Genomic DNA, 14,503 nt, shown 5'->3' with positions numbered 1-14,503 from the left:
ATCAAGGAGAGAAGCAACCTAGAACTAAGGAGAAACTTCCTGACAGTTAGAACAATTAACCAGTGGAACAACCTGCCTCCAGAAGCGGTGAATGCTCCAACACTGGAAGTTTTTAAGAAGAGACTGGACAGCCATTTGTCTAAAATGGTATAGGGTTTCCTGCCTGAGCAGGGGGTTGGACTAGATGACCTCCAAGGTCCCTTCCAACTTTGTTGTTGTTGTTGTTGTTGTTGTTATTATTATTATTATTATTATTATTATTATTATTATTAAGGACTCAGTTAAAGAGCAGCAGCGCAGATGTCTTTTCACCCTGTGGAATGAATGGAAACCTGCCATTTGCATCCCACCATGAGTGACCTTCTCTGATTTTCTTTCCAGCTGCAGGAAGTGAAGCCGATGAGACAGCCTTGAAATCTCCCCCGTCCACTCTCTTGAAAAATTACGTCATTGTTGGCTCCTCCCAACACTCAGGACAAGCTGTTCCTTTCCAGTCCTCAGGACCGAAAGTCTCTGATCCCCACCTCAGAGGGCAGCATTCCACGCCAACTGGATCCCCTCACCTGGCTGCTGTCCACCTACCTTTACCTCCTAGCCGAGTCATCGAGGAACTTCACAGAGCCTTGGCCACGAAACATCGGCAGGACAGGTAAACGCCTGCAATACCCTATGGCAGTGATGGTGAACCTTTTAGAGACCGAGTGCCCAAACTGCAACCCAAAACCCACTTATGCATTGTCGGGTGCCGGGTGGGTGTGGCCCATTGGGTGGGCGTGGCCCATTGGCTGGGTGTGGCCCATTGGGAGGGCGTGGCTGCCGTGGTAACGGCAGACTGGGTGGGACTAAAAAATTCAATCAATCAATTCCAACTTTGCAAGATCTTTTTTTTTCCCCGCGAGAAGTTGAAATTGACTGATTGATTGAACCTTTTTATTTGTACATGGTGGTAGAGGTCTAAAGCGAAAAGGTTTTATAAAACCCAGCTGAAGGCCTAGGACTGGGGCGACAGTATGCGTGCCCACAGAGAGGGCTCTGAGTGCCGCCTCTGGCACCCGTGCCATAGGTTCGCCACCACTGCCCTATGAAGCAAAGCTCCTGTGAAGCATCCATGGCAGTAGACATTCCTTAGCTCAAATTCATTTTTCACATTGGCCCAAATCATTTTTCCTACACTTACCGTTATAATATCCGATACAAACCTAAGAATGACATGATTCATTCTTAGAATGTCTAATCAAAGAGAGCGGCAACCTAAAACTAAGGAGAAATTTCCTGACAGTGAGAACAATTAATCAGTGGAATGGCTTGCCTTCAGAAGCTGTGGGTGCTCCATCACTGGGGGCTTTTAAGAAGAGACTTTTAAGAAGAGCCACTTGTCTGTTACTGTTAGAGCAGAGAGTTTGACTAGAACAGGGCTTTTCAACCTTTTCACCCATTGTACCACTTTTAGGATATGGCAACATCCGAGTACCACCAGTCGCCTAGCAAGGTGTCAAAAACTTGATGACCCCCCCTCCCCCCCAAAAGGAAAAAAGTGATAAAGTACGGGTAGTCCTCGACTTACAACAGTTCGCTTAGTGACTGTTCGAAGTTACAACGGCACTGAAAAAAGTGCCCCCCAGGCCACAGCCGAGCAAGACACCTGCCTGCCCACCCGATGGCGCTCTTCCTCCTGCCCGAAGTTTTCATTGTTGTGAGCATTTTTGTTGAGGATTGGCAGCGGGGGTGGGGTGGGGGGTGTCTGGTTTTTATTCCCCCCCGTCTGCTGGGTGGTTGCAGCAGGTTTTGGTCACTTCACATGACCCTGGGACACTGTGACCGTCATAAATATGAATCAGTTGCCAAGCATCTGAATGTAAATCACAAGACCATGGAGATGCTGCAACATTCCAGCTGATCGACGCTTCTTCTGGGCTCAGCAGAAGCGTCAGGATCAGCGCCAAGCTCCAGCTGGAGCCTGGTGCTGATCCTGGCGCTTCCGCTGAGCCCTGACAGCCCTGCAGCTCCAGCCATCTCTCACTCAGGCTTGTGCGGTGCTGCCACCGGTTCAGCTCATTCCCCTCCCCTGCTACCACTTTTCTAGGATGGTCACGTACCATCTGCCAGGTGTCAATGTACCACAGGTGGTACCCGTACCACTGGTTGAAAAGCCCTGGACTAGAAGACCTCTAAGGTCCCTTCCAATTCTGTTATTCTGTTACAATGAATCAATGGAACAGCTGGCCTCTCAGAATCAAGGGTTCTTTATTGCTGGAAGTTTTCAAGAAAAGATTGGACAGTCATTTGTGCAGGATGATATAAGGCAGTGCCGTTGCCCCAGCCTCGCCTCCCCGCATGACCCTCTCCTCACCAGATGCCCCCCTGGAGGAAAGTCGCCCCTGAGCGTGGCCACACGGAGCAGCGCAGCCAAGGACATGGCAGCCAGGCAGTGTAGACAAGACTCAGTTGATGCTGTGGGGCGCTGGAAGAGGGCGTGGCCGCCATGGCGCTGCTGGGCTGCCTGGGCGATCTGTGGTGGGCCCTGGAGGCAGTGAGTGGCCCTGTGGGAAGGTGGGGTGGGAGCGAAGCAGGGGCGGGGCAGGGGGTGGATCAGGGGCGGGGCCAGTTTTTGGGCACTGGTCTCTAAAAGGTTCGCCATCACTGATATAAGGTCTCCTGCCTTGAGCAGAAAGTTGGACTAGAAGACCCCCAAGGTCCTTCCAGCCCTAGGAGTCTATGTTCTATGATTCAGATGCTTACCAAGTAGCAATTTGATTTCTATAGTAGAAGAGTTGTCAGGCCCAAACTTAGAGAAAACACGGCAAAATTCAGTTGAGTTTGATCCTTTATTTGCTTACACCAAATGGACAGAATCTTGCCAAACTAAAGCTATAATCTTTTACCCTGCTAGACATAGCCTGAGAGATTCGAGGGTGTAGCTACCCTGAACTTATGGAGAGAATATTTATAACTCAGGGTTGAATTGTGAGATCCTTGTTGCCTAGTTGGATAATGAAATGTCTTCAAGAAAACAACCAAGCTCAGAAAGCACTAAGGACCCCACAGTACGCTGAACCTCTTCCCCCTCCGGTATCCAACTCAGGGATACACAGTCTCTTCATCTGGGCTCCTTCCTGGGAAAGCTCTATGTTGCCAAAACTCTGCCTCACTGCTCCTCCAGGTGCACATTCCATCACATGAGTAGGCTAACCCACCTCACCATATTGTAGATGTGTTAATACAGATGTTTTGAAGGAGGTCTGAATACTAGAATCTTGCTGTTCTTTCTCCAATAAGGAAGCCAATCAAACATAGTATAAAAGTGACTTGGACAGAATGATGTAGGCTGTACTGGACAGAAATGCGTTTAATTCAGATTTTTATGCAAATGTGCTGAAGCCTTTGACTCCTTGACCAGAAGCCATTGGTGTGTTTTTACTTTGTATTTTTCAGAAATGTGTGGTGCAGTTCACAGTTGAAATGTCTACATGGCTTTTGTATTTAAAAAAAAAAGGAAAATGTGTACAACAACGTGTGCATTAGATGGAAACATGCAGAAAACTAGATTATACAAGGAAAAGAAAGTATATTAAGAAAAGGGGGCTCCTGAATGCATCTGTTAGGAGAAATGAAATGTTAAGTGAATCATGCAGTCATTAAGCAAATGTGGTTCCCTCATTGGTTTTGTCAGAAGTCAGCAGGGAAGGTCACAAATGTGTGAAAATGTGATCAGGTGTTTGTGTAAGGAGGGTTTTGTGGCTGATGGGGAAACCAGGAAAAGAAATACTTAGAACCTGAACAAAACAAAAACTGAACTACAGCACTAATTAGAGCTATAGAAGTAGGAGTGAGCAAAAATCTCAGACTCAACCCTGGAAAATGCTTAGGTGACTAACCCAAATTTTGTGATAGCGTGCTTCTTTTGCATGGTTTTTTTGTTGTTGTTATTTTCCATAAAGTGATAAATGATCAGAATATGGATGTTTCGTTTTAATTAAGGTTTATATTAGAAACACACATGCTGTTCTCTGAAAAGGTCAGCCTGGCATGCCATGTTAGCATATTTCAAAGCAAAGCATCCATCACTGTCATCTTGTACCTTCATCTTGTGGCAGATATTCAGATCTCAGCTTTCCCATATTGAACGCTGAAATCCCCTGCCACCTACGCCACAGCTCCCTGCACAGTGCTTGGGAGAACATGTTGCAAGCATTGATTCCTGGTCTGAAACCCAATGTTGTTTGCATTTTGTCTCCAGCTTTCATGGGAGAGAAAACAAGGCATCTCCTAAAAAACGAATGGAGATCCGCTTGTCCAGAACATCCAGCACTGAACACAGCAAAGAGAAGGATGGTTCCATGAGCTACAACAGCGATCCAGAAAACAAATGGAATTCTGTTAAGGAGTCGGATGAGAACAAAGAAAATCTGATCATGGATTCTGAAATCAAGGGTGATTCCATTTTCTATGAGGATGAAGAAGTTTTGAATGATTCCATAATTTCTGGTAAGAAAAACCTATTTATGAACCTTATAAAAACTTACCCTGAAAGACAAGGATTGGGTTGGGTTTGTGGGGTTTTCTGAGCTTGGTTGCTTTCCTATAAGCATTTTGTTAACTAGAAATATCTACAGGAAAACAACCTTGCGCAGAGAGCATCAAAAGGTTGACAATTGACCCTGAGCTATACACACAAGGGTCTGTCGTGCATACACCATTCTTAATTGCTGAAGATTGTCCCATGGATGCTGCTGTGTAATCTCGCATCATTGTTCTGCCTCTTTTCTTTGAAGTTTTATTTTGTTGGATTCCATTTCCTATGCATCTCTATTTTCTTGTCTAGTGTGGCTTACCTGGCTCCTTCTCACCTTCATTTCAGACCTTCTTCCTCCTGGATGATAGTTTTGTTCTTTTGATTCTATAAAAACCCACACTGATAGTCCTTCAAGGTTGAAATAGTCTCTTTCTTTTCTGCCCTATAGTAGTTCTGGGTAGGACACATTACTCTTTGTTGATGCCTTACTTCTGTCTTCTTATGCTTTGCTGCCATCCCTTGGAGTTTCCTTTGAACTGCATCTCTGATAAGCAATTTTAAATTCACTACCTGGCTAGTAGACTAATAGTTAAAATGTCTTTTTGTCATCTCTCTTTCAACCTCTCTTTTTAAATAATCTTTCTAGTCATCAGAAAAACCGCTGCAGCAATTCAAAACACCCACATTCAAATGCTCCTACAATTTCATTAAAAGCAATCTACAATTAATTTTGTCTTCTCCCTCTGGTTATTATCCAGATGATTATCATAGGGATTGGTGGAGGTAATGCTTATCCACCAGGAGACTTAACTTCTTATTCTGAAGGATCTGAAGTTTCTTTCTTCAGAAACAAATCCAGCAACCTCAGACAGCATCGTGTTGAATGGTGCTCTTTCAAGGATTAATTTTAAGTTATTTTATTTATTTACCCCCTTTACTAAGAAGAGACTAGACAGTTACTTGTCTGAAATGGTATAGGTCAGTGATGGCGAACCTTTTAGAGACCAAGTGCCCAAAAACCGCCCACGCCCCGCCTGTCCCGCCCACTCCGCCCCTGCCCCCAGCCTGCTCTTCCCCGCCTCTGCCCACCTCCATGACCAGGTGGCCCAGCAGCGCCATGGCGGCCATGCCCTCCGCCCGCATCCTGCAGCATCATCTGTGCACAATAGAGTGCGAGGGCAGAGTCTTGCCCCCGCTGCCCGGCTCCATGTGCTTGGCTGCTCTGCTCTGTGTGGGCCGCATTCAGGGGCGACTCCCCTTGGGGGGGCTGCTGGTGATGAGGGGGTTGTGGGGGAGGCAGGGCTGGGGCGACAGCACGTGTGCCCACAGAGAGGGCTCCGAGTGCCACCTCTGGCACACGTGCCATAGGTTCGCCACCACTGGGATAGGTTCTCCTGCTTGAGCAGTGGGCTGGACTAGAAGACCTGCAAGGTTCCTTCCAGCTCTATTCTAGTCTATTATTTATTTCCCACCTTTATTATTTTGATAGATAACTCATAACTAACTAAATAACTAAATAACTAACATAACTAACCTAATCTTCCTCCTCCTCCTTTCCCCACAAACCAAAATCCAGTTAGATGAGTTGGGCTGAGAGAGATTGACTGGTCCAAAGTCACCCAGCCAGCTTTCATGCCTAAGACAGGCATAGCTATAACTCATAGTCTCTATCTTGTTGTCTTAATCACTACACCATATTGGCTCTCAACATCTCAAAGATGTCTCCTCCAACTCTGTTCTAGTCCTTCTCCTAACTTAGAAGTCCAGTTTTTAACACACTTGAAGAGTATTTATCCATTGTCCTCTTTAAAGGATTCTATTCAGTGTCATCTTGTTTGACCATTTTTTTTTGTTCGTGATACCTTGACTGTCTTCTTCTGATTTCCATTATGCCCTAGATCTCTGATTCTTGCTTAGCCATCTTTCAGTGTTAAATCCAATCATTTTTCTGATGCTCACATGTGAGGAAGCTCCTTTTCTCCCATTGGGATTTCTTCCACAAGGAACTATCAAAACTTAGTTTCCACTTTCTGAGTAAGAGGACAATCACTTTTCTTTTTTAATTCCTTCAACCCTACTTCTCTATCTAGGTCTTTATAATAATAATAATAAAGTTGGAAGAGACCTTGGAGGTCATCTAGTCCAACCCCCTGCTGAGGCAGGAAACCCGATACCATTTCAGACAAATGGCTGTCCAGTCTCTTCTTAAAAACCGTTCCTAATATGTTTTAGCCTTCAGTCCCCTAATCATCTTTGTTGCTCTTCTCTGGACTCTTTCTAGAGTCTCAATATCTTTTTTACATTGTGGTGACCAAAACTGGATGCAGTATTTCAAGTGTGGCCTTACCAAGACATTGTAAAGTGGTATTAACACTTCAAGTGATCTTGATTTTATCCCTCTGTTAATGCAGTCTAGCACTGTGTTGGCTTTTTTGGCAGCTGCAGCACACTGCTGGCTCATATTTAAGGGATTGTCCACTAGGACTCCGAGATCCCTCTCACAGTTACTACTGTTGAGCAAGGTACCACCTATATTGTGCATTTGGTTTTTCTTGCCTAAATGTAGAACCTTACTTTTTTCACCATTGAATTTCATTTTGTTAGATGGTGCCCAATGTTCAAGTCTGTCAAGATCCTTTTGTATCTTAAGCCTGTCTTCTGGAGTGTTGGCTATTCCTGCCAGCTTGGTGTCGTCTGCAAATTTGATGAGTTCCCCATCTATCCCCTCATCCAAATCATTGATGAAGATGTTGAAGAGCTCTGGGCCCAGAACAGAGCCCTGGGGCACCCCACTACACACTTCCCTCCATGTAGATGCAGTTCCATGGAGGACCACACGCTGAGTACAGCCAGTCAGCCAGCTACAAATCCATCTGGTGGTGATGCTGTCCAACCCAAATTTTTGATACTTCATATGGATGCTTCATTCAGTCTTGAAAGGGCAATGACCAAAATTCCTTTCCAAGTTCTCTTCTCTCTTCCCATTTTTTTCACCCATTAATGTTCACTCTGTTTGGACAATTACCTAACAGTACCTGCTGCTTACTCATACTTTTTGTTTTCTTTTGTTTTTCCTTTCTTGGTTGTTTGTTTTTGCTTTCTGGTTCAGTTACATTTGAAGAGAAGATCATGCAGTTTGCAGACAGAGGAGCATATGTAGGCTTCAGCCTAATTTCAAAAATTGCAAAGCAGTGTTGACCTCTGGAAAGAGTAATCAGTACTTGAGAAGGGCAGTACATGAGAAGGACAGACAGAGCTGGAGGGTGGAGTTAAATGTTTATCATCAGTTTAGAGTCCTTCTAAGAGATCCAAATCCATCCCTCTTGAATTGAAAGAGGCCCAAGTGTCGTGGTTCTGACCAACAGAGACGAATAAAGCAGAACTCAGAGACTTGCAAATTCCTCAAAGAGCATGTTTATTAGTTACAAAGTATTGGCACGGTCAAAACTGAAACCAAGTCTGAATTCCCAGTAACAATTCCCTGGTTACAAAGTATAAAGTTCACACTTACTCTTCCAAACTATGCAATTGACTACATTCTCCAATAACTGCATTTGGCGGACTTTCTTATACAACGCCAGTCTCTGATCACGGGAGCAACAGATGACCTTGGTTCCCATGGGACAGCTGATTGCTATGACTAGAGAAGCACCTGGACAATCTGCCTCCCTCCGTTCCAAGGTGGCAACTGCAAATGAGGGGGAAAATGGCTGCAATCAGGTTCATTTGCATAGTTGACACCAGGCTTTCATTGTCAAACCACAGAGGTCACAAAGGAGATAATGATATTTCCCTAGTATCTTGGATTGCAGCTGACATAGTTTGCTGCAATTATATTATTTAATGGTTGCAGGATTTGGGTATGTCTACTCTAGTTAAAAGAAGGACAAGGGGTGACACAACAGCAGTGTTCCAGGATTTGAGAGGTTGCCACAAAGAAGAGGGGTGTGTGTGTCAATCTATTCTCCAAAGCACCAGAAGGCCAGACAAGAAACAATGGATGGAAACTAATCAAGGAGAGAAGCAACCTGGAATTAAGGAGAAACTTCCTAACAGTTAGAATAATCAAACAGTGGAATGGTTGTGGGTGCTCTCCATCATTGGAGGTTTTTAAATGGCGACTGGACATCCACTTGTCCAAAACGGTATAGTGTCTCCTGCTTGAGAAGGGGGTTGGACTAGAAGACCTCCAAGGTCCCTTCTAACTCTGTAATTCTATTAGAGGTAGTCCTCAACTTATTTAATGACTGTTCAAAGTTACAATGGCACTGAAAAATGTGACTTATGATTGTTTTTCATAGTTAAGACCTTTGCAGCATCCCCATGATCATGTGATTAAAATTCGGGTGCTTGGCAGCTGACTCACATTTATGACGGTTGCCATGTCCCGGGGTCATGTGATCAACTTTGCAACTTTCTGACAAGTAAAGTCAGACATTTACTTAACAACTGCATTGCTAACTTAACAACTGCAGTGGTTCGCTTGCCACAACTGTGGCAAGAAAAGTTGTAAAATGGAGCAAAACACACTTAACAAATGCCTCACTTAACAACAGAGATTTGGAGCTCAATTGTCATCATAAGTCGAGGATTACCTGTATTCTGCTGTGTTTTCAATAGGAGGGATATTTTTAATTTTGGGCACTGGGTGGCGCTAGGTGCATTGAACAAGGGCGAGAAAGCTCAGTTGGCCTTTTAAATGAGTGATGTAAAGATGTGGGATTCCCATGAATCCATCTGGAAAGATTTTTTTCCCAGTGTATTTCTTTTTTCAGTGTTTGTGTGTTTGTTTGTATCTCTCTATATCTAAAACAGAATGACTTGGCCCTCTTAATAATAATAATAATAAAGTTGGAAGGGACCTTGGAGGTCTTCTAGTCCAACCCCCCTGCTCAGGCGGGAAACCCTGTACCATTTCAGACAAATGGCTGTCCAGTCTCTTCTTAAAAATTTCCAGTGTTGGAGCATTCACAGATTCTGGAGGCAGGTTGTTCCACTGATTAATATTTCTAACTGTCAGGAAGTTTCTCCTTAGTTCTAGGTTGCTTCTCTCCTTGATTAGTTTCCACCTGTTGCTTCTTGTCCTGCATTCACGTGCTTTGGAGAATAGCTTAATAATAGTAATAATCTGAGATATTGGAAGACTGCTATCATGTCATCCCTCTTGTGTTGTTAATTATCATACCACTAGTATTATTACTATTATAGTGATAGTAACTGGAACTAATACAAAATTCTTGAAGCAAGTCACAAAAATTCTCTTTTACCCCTGGCCCTCCCATCCCAGGCTTATTTCCAATCCCTTTTTTCCCAGAAAATTCATCCATCCTTCTTTCTACAAGTTTCCCTTGAAATGAACTCAATACTCAATGACCTGGTAATAATATGGATATGACCCTATGGGCGTCTGTCCGATCATGGTGAAAAAGTTGTACTTGTTTTGGGAAAAATCTAAGATGGAGCTCACCTTCAACCATCAAAATTTCCTCTTTGACTTCAAACCAGCCATTCTCTTTCTTATCCAAATACTTTTGATAATGCATAATCCTTTTGTTCTGGAAATAAATCATCTTGGCTGGGATGTATCATGAAATGATCCCATAATTTCTCAACAACAGAAATTCACATATCAGAGTGAAGGAAAAATTAGATGAATCATTAAATATACAACCAAAAACCACTTATGGAAATTGCTCTAAGCTCATCCAATGCTTTCATATGTTGTGAAATGTAGGACCTATTCGACGCTAAGGGCGCATGAGGTTGCTGTCAAAAAAAAAGAGCTATTAACCTGGAAAGTTCAGAAGACGGATTTTGAAGATATCACCTGAGTTGAGAGTGATTCAAAGTTAAAAACAAAAAAAAAGTTATTTAGATTTTTATGTAGAAGAATTCTTCCTGAGAAAGTGGAACCTGATTTGAACTATAGTGGGCCAAGTACAGAGATTCACTGAATCATTGAGGCTTCTGATCTGCATTCCTGGCATTAGTACGAGTAGTCCTCGACATACCATCATTCGTTTAACAACATTTGAAATTACAGTGGCAATGAAAAAAAAAAAAGACTTATGACCTGTTGTCATACTTGCAACCATCCCTATATTTTACATCACCACGATGTAAAAAAGATGCTGAGACTCTAGAGAGTACAGAGAAGAGCAACAAAGATGATTAGGGGACTGGAGGCTAAAACATATAAGGAACGGTTGCTGGAATTGGGTATGTCTAGTTTAATGAAGAGAAGGACTAGGGGCGACATGATAGCAGTCTTCCAATATCTACCAGGGTGCCACAAAGAAGAGGGAGTCAAGCTATTCTCCAAAGCACCTGAGGGCAGGACAAGAAGCAATGGATGGAAACTAACCAAGGAGAGAAGCAACCTAGAACTAAGGAGAAACTTCCTGACAGTGAGAACAATTAACCAGTGGAACAACCTGCCTCTAGAAGCAGTGAATGCTCCAACACTGGAAGTTTTTTAGAAGAGACTGGACAGCCATTTGTTTCCTGCCTGAGCAGGGGGTGGACTAGATGACCTCCAAGGTCCCTTCCTACATTATTATTATTATTATTATTATTATTATTATTATTATTATTATTATTATTATTATTATTACTACTACTACTACTACTACTACTACTACTACTACTACTACTACTACTACTACTATTATTAACATAATCAAAATTCAGGCATTGGATTTTGGCAACCAGCACATATTTACAAGACTTGACCACCATTTGTGACCTTCCCAGTTGGCTTCTGACAAATGGAGGAAGTCAAATTTGCTCAACGACCACATGATTCACTTAATAACTCTAGCGACTCACTTAGCAACCATGGCAAAAAAGATTGTAAAACCAGGTGCAACTGAACATCTGCCTTGCTTAGCAATGGAACTTCTGCTCCCACCTCATAAGTTGAGGACTATCTGTATCACCTTTGTGATGAACCCCCAGTTCTTCTTATATAGACCCATTGGCAGAAGATATTTCTAGTATCCACATCTTATATTTGTTATTCACAAGATAACTTTGCTATTTTAGGACTCGTCTCCTTGACGTGCTCCCATTGTCTTTCATTGCACGCTCCAGGTACGTTGCCAAGAAAATGCAAGAAAGAACTTCTGGCAGTGAAACTGCGGAACAGGCCAAGCAAACAGGAGTTGGAAGACAGGAACATTTTCCCAAGAAGGACTGACGAAGAGAGGCAGGAGATCCGGCAACAAATAGAAATGAAGTTATCCAAGTAAGTCTGGTTGCAATAAGGCCACAGGTGGGAAGTGGGGCTGCTGAGAGAATAGATCTGCTGTTTTGATCCTAAACTTTCTCAGCAATTCAGATATTGGGACTCCAGAGAGAGAGGTACAAGGCTGCTCATCATTTGACAGAAGTCTTCAAACTTGGCCACTTTAAGACTTGTGAACTTCAATTCCCAGAATTCCCCAGACAGTACGTCTAGCTGGGGAATTCTGGGAGTTGGTCCACAAATCTTAAAATTGCCAAGTTTGGAGACCTTTGTTTTAGAACAAAGAGATTACTAAATTCTCCACAAATAAAACTGAACATCAGTGAGTTTTCCAGCTTCAGTATCCTGGTGTCCTGTTGTGCGGTAGATTCATCAAGATGGACAGAACTGAACTGTAGTAAAAAAAAAATAAAAACATTAGTAGTAAATGTAGTAAAAATCCAAAAACGTTTTGGATTTCTGAAATTTAAATTTCTTACTGGAAATATGTAAAAGGGTTGACCATGTGAAGTGGAAAATGTGGTTCCCAGCTGTTGCAGACATAAGCAGCCTATCCTTGGGGTTGACCAGTATCTACTGGAAGGTTTGAAGCTTAGATGAATGTTGGCAAAAGGCATTGTGATAAGAAAAATCCATTTGTTTTCCATTGTGATTATAAACACCATTAATTTAATTTCTTTTTGATCCACTTCTTGAACCACACCCACTGGTTTTTATACATCCCTGGATTTAGCAATGAAGTTATGATTTTTAAATAAAAAGTACAAAGGTTGCGTGTATTATAAAATTGTTGCCTGTTTAAAAAAAAATCACAATAAATTTAGGGGATATTTTTTGCAAAAAAAGGAGCTGAAATGCATACAAATGTGCATTTAAGGAAAACTTTTTAACTAAAAATGCTAGACACAAAATGTGCTGAACCTGTACTTGAAAACATTCAGAAACCACAACATGTAAAATAAACACGTTCCATTGGAGATTCTTGAAATGCTGTGGGAAGCATGGTGAGATTGGATCTCCATTAACTGGATCTTCATTAAATTTCATTAAAATGAAACTATAGGAATAACTTCCAGAAATGGAGCTGACCAGGGAAAATCAGCAGTTACAGATCTTCAGCACCATTACTTCAATTGATCACATATAATTCTTTCAGTAACAAAAGTCAACTTTAATTCTAGATTTGTTCGGTGTCCTGGCTTCTGATACTTTAGATGTGCTTCACTGACACAGCATTGTACTGTCATTTCTTGTACAGCACAATAGTTTTGTTTGTAGAAACCTTGGTGCTAAAACAAAATTATGCAATATGAATAACAAAGCTTGGGGAAAACATAGCTTTGGGGCAGACTGAATGAAAATGCATTCATGGGCAAAAGACTTCTTTCAATTTGTTAACTCATTGGACCTGGGGGAGAAGCACACTTAAACCATAGTAACAGGATGAGAGAGGTAAAAAATAAAATCATAGGGCTGGAAGGGACCTTGAAGATCATCTAGTCCAGTGGCCCCCAACCTTTTGGGCATCAGGAACCGATTCCATGGACAGCTGTTTTTCCGTGGACCGGAAGGAGTGTCATTTCACATGCTGCCTGCATCCTGCAGATGGGGCTTCACTTGTTTGCGCAGAATGGTTTCTGGCATACCGCAGCCTGATTCTGGTCCACGGATGGGGAGTTGGGGACCCCGTTCGAGTCCAACCCCCTGCCCAAGGCAGGAGACCTTACACCATCCCAGTCAAATGGATGTCCAATTTTTTCTTGAAAACCTCCAGCGATGGAATGCCATAAAAGATAACAGAGACACTGAGTAGTACATGTGTAGCAATGGATTTAAATGGGCAATAAATAGCCATTGTATTCAATTGCATAATGTTTGGTGTGTTCATCTGTCATTTCTTGTTAGCACAAAATTGCAATTCAAAAAACCGTGCAGAAGCGAATGTAGACATCCATCATTCTCTTTTTTAGCACTTTAAAAGTGAAAATGTGGAAAAGAAAGAAGCAGGCAATTTACACAGTCACAATACACGGTAGTTTGAATGACTGGTGTTATGAAAACAGTCTAATTTATTTTTTCAAGAAATCCCCAAGATACTAAAACAAAATGGACAATATTTGTTTTTAAAGCTATGCCTGCAGGGTGAAGGCCACGAGGATAAAAGGGAAGTGTGTCCTTTCTCTTAAGATGTCTGTATCCCAAACTATGAGGGTCAATTTTAATCTGCTTCCTTCAGGATGAAATCTATTTATTGTCTTAGTATTGGGCTTGTGCAAAGTGCAAGGTACTTTATTCAAAAAGGCAATTGCAGTATTTTTTGAGGAGGAAGAAGAAGTTTTGCTTCTAATCCAAGAAGCCACATCAGTTGTGACTGGATGATGGGGGGATGGAAGGATAGATTCTGACAGTTTAGACTGGATGGTAAAGCATCTTTGAGACAACTATGACCTGGATGACGGACAATCTCCATAGAGAAAATGCAAGGCATCAGCCCTTAGTATAAATGTTCATCCAACTGAGTTTTAAAGAAATCATTTACCACAGACATGTCAAACACAAGGCCCGGGGGTCGGATGCGGCCTGCGAAGTGGTTTCATGTGGCCCATGAGGCTGTCCTGGAAACAGTGAGGGAACGGCCCCCTCTGCTTTGGCCCTGGCCCAGGCCAGCCGGGAGCCAATGTACAATTTTGTGGTGGCCCTCTATGCTGAAGTGCATTCAGTTTTAGCTCCACAAGGCTGTCTGG

At 42.6% G+C, this 14,503-nt stretch overlaps 1 protein-coding gene across 1 annotated transcript in view; it reads left to right on the top strand.

The window, feature by feature from the left end:
* PHACTR3 (phosphatase and actin regulator 3) overlaps nucleotides 1-11,759 on the top strand; it is a gene marked incomplete at its 3' end in the record, with an annotated part of 40,843 nt that extends 29,084 nt beyond the window's left edge. Inside the window, exons 5-7 of the mRNA XM_015828056.1 lie at nucleotides 475-649; nucleotides 4,238-4,485; nucleotides 11,606-11,759. Coding sequence (XP_015683542.1) covers nucleotides 475-649; nucleotides 4,238-4,485; nucleotides 11,606-11,759 — 577 coding nt within the window. The remainder of the gene's footprint in view (nucleotides 1-474; nucleotides 650-4,237; nucleotides 4,486-11,605) is intronic.
* Between the last annotated feature and the right edge of the window lie 2,744 nt (nucleotides 11,760-14,503).

This window comes from Protobothrops mucrosquamatus, unplaced genomic scaffold (assembly GCF_001527695.2).
Source record: "Protobothrops mucrosquamatus isolate PMUCROS unplaced genomic scaffold, P.Mucros_1.0 scaffold4188, whole genome shotgun sequence".
Lineage (NCBI taxonomy): Eukaryota > Metazoa > Chordata > Lepidosauria > Squamata > Viperidae > Protobothrops > Protobothrops mucrosquamatus.
The sequence above is the reverse complement of the archived record's forward strand: the minus strand, read 5'-3'. Positions and strand labels throughout refer to the sequence as shown.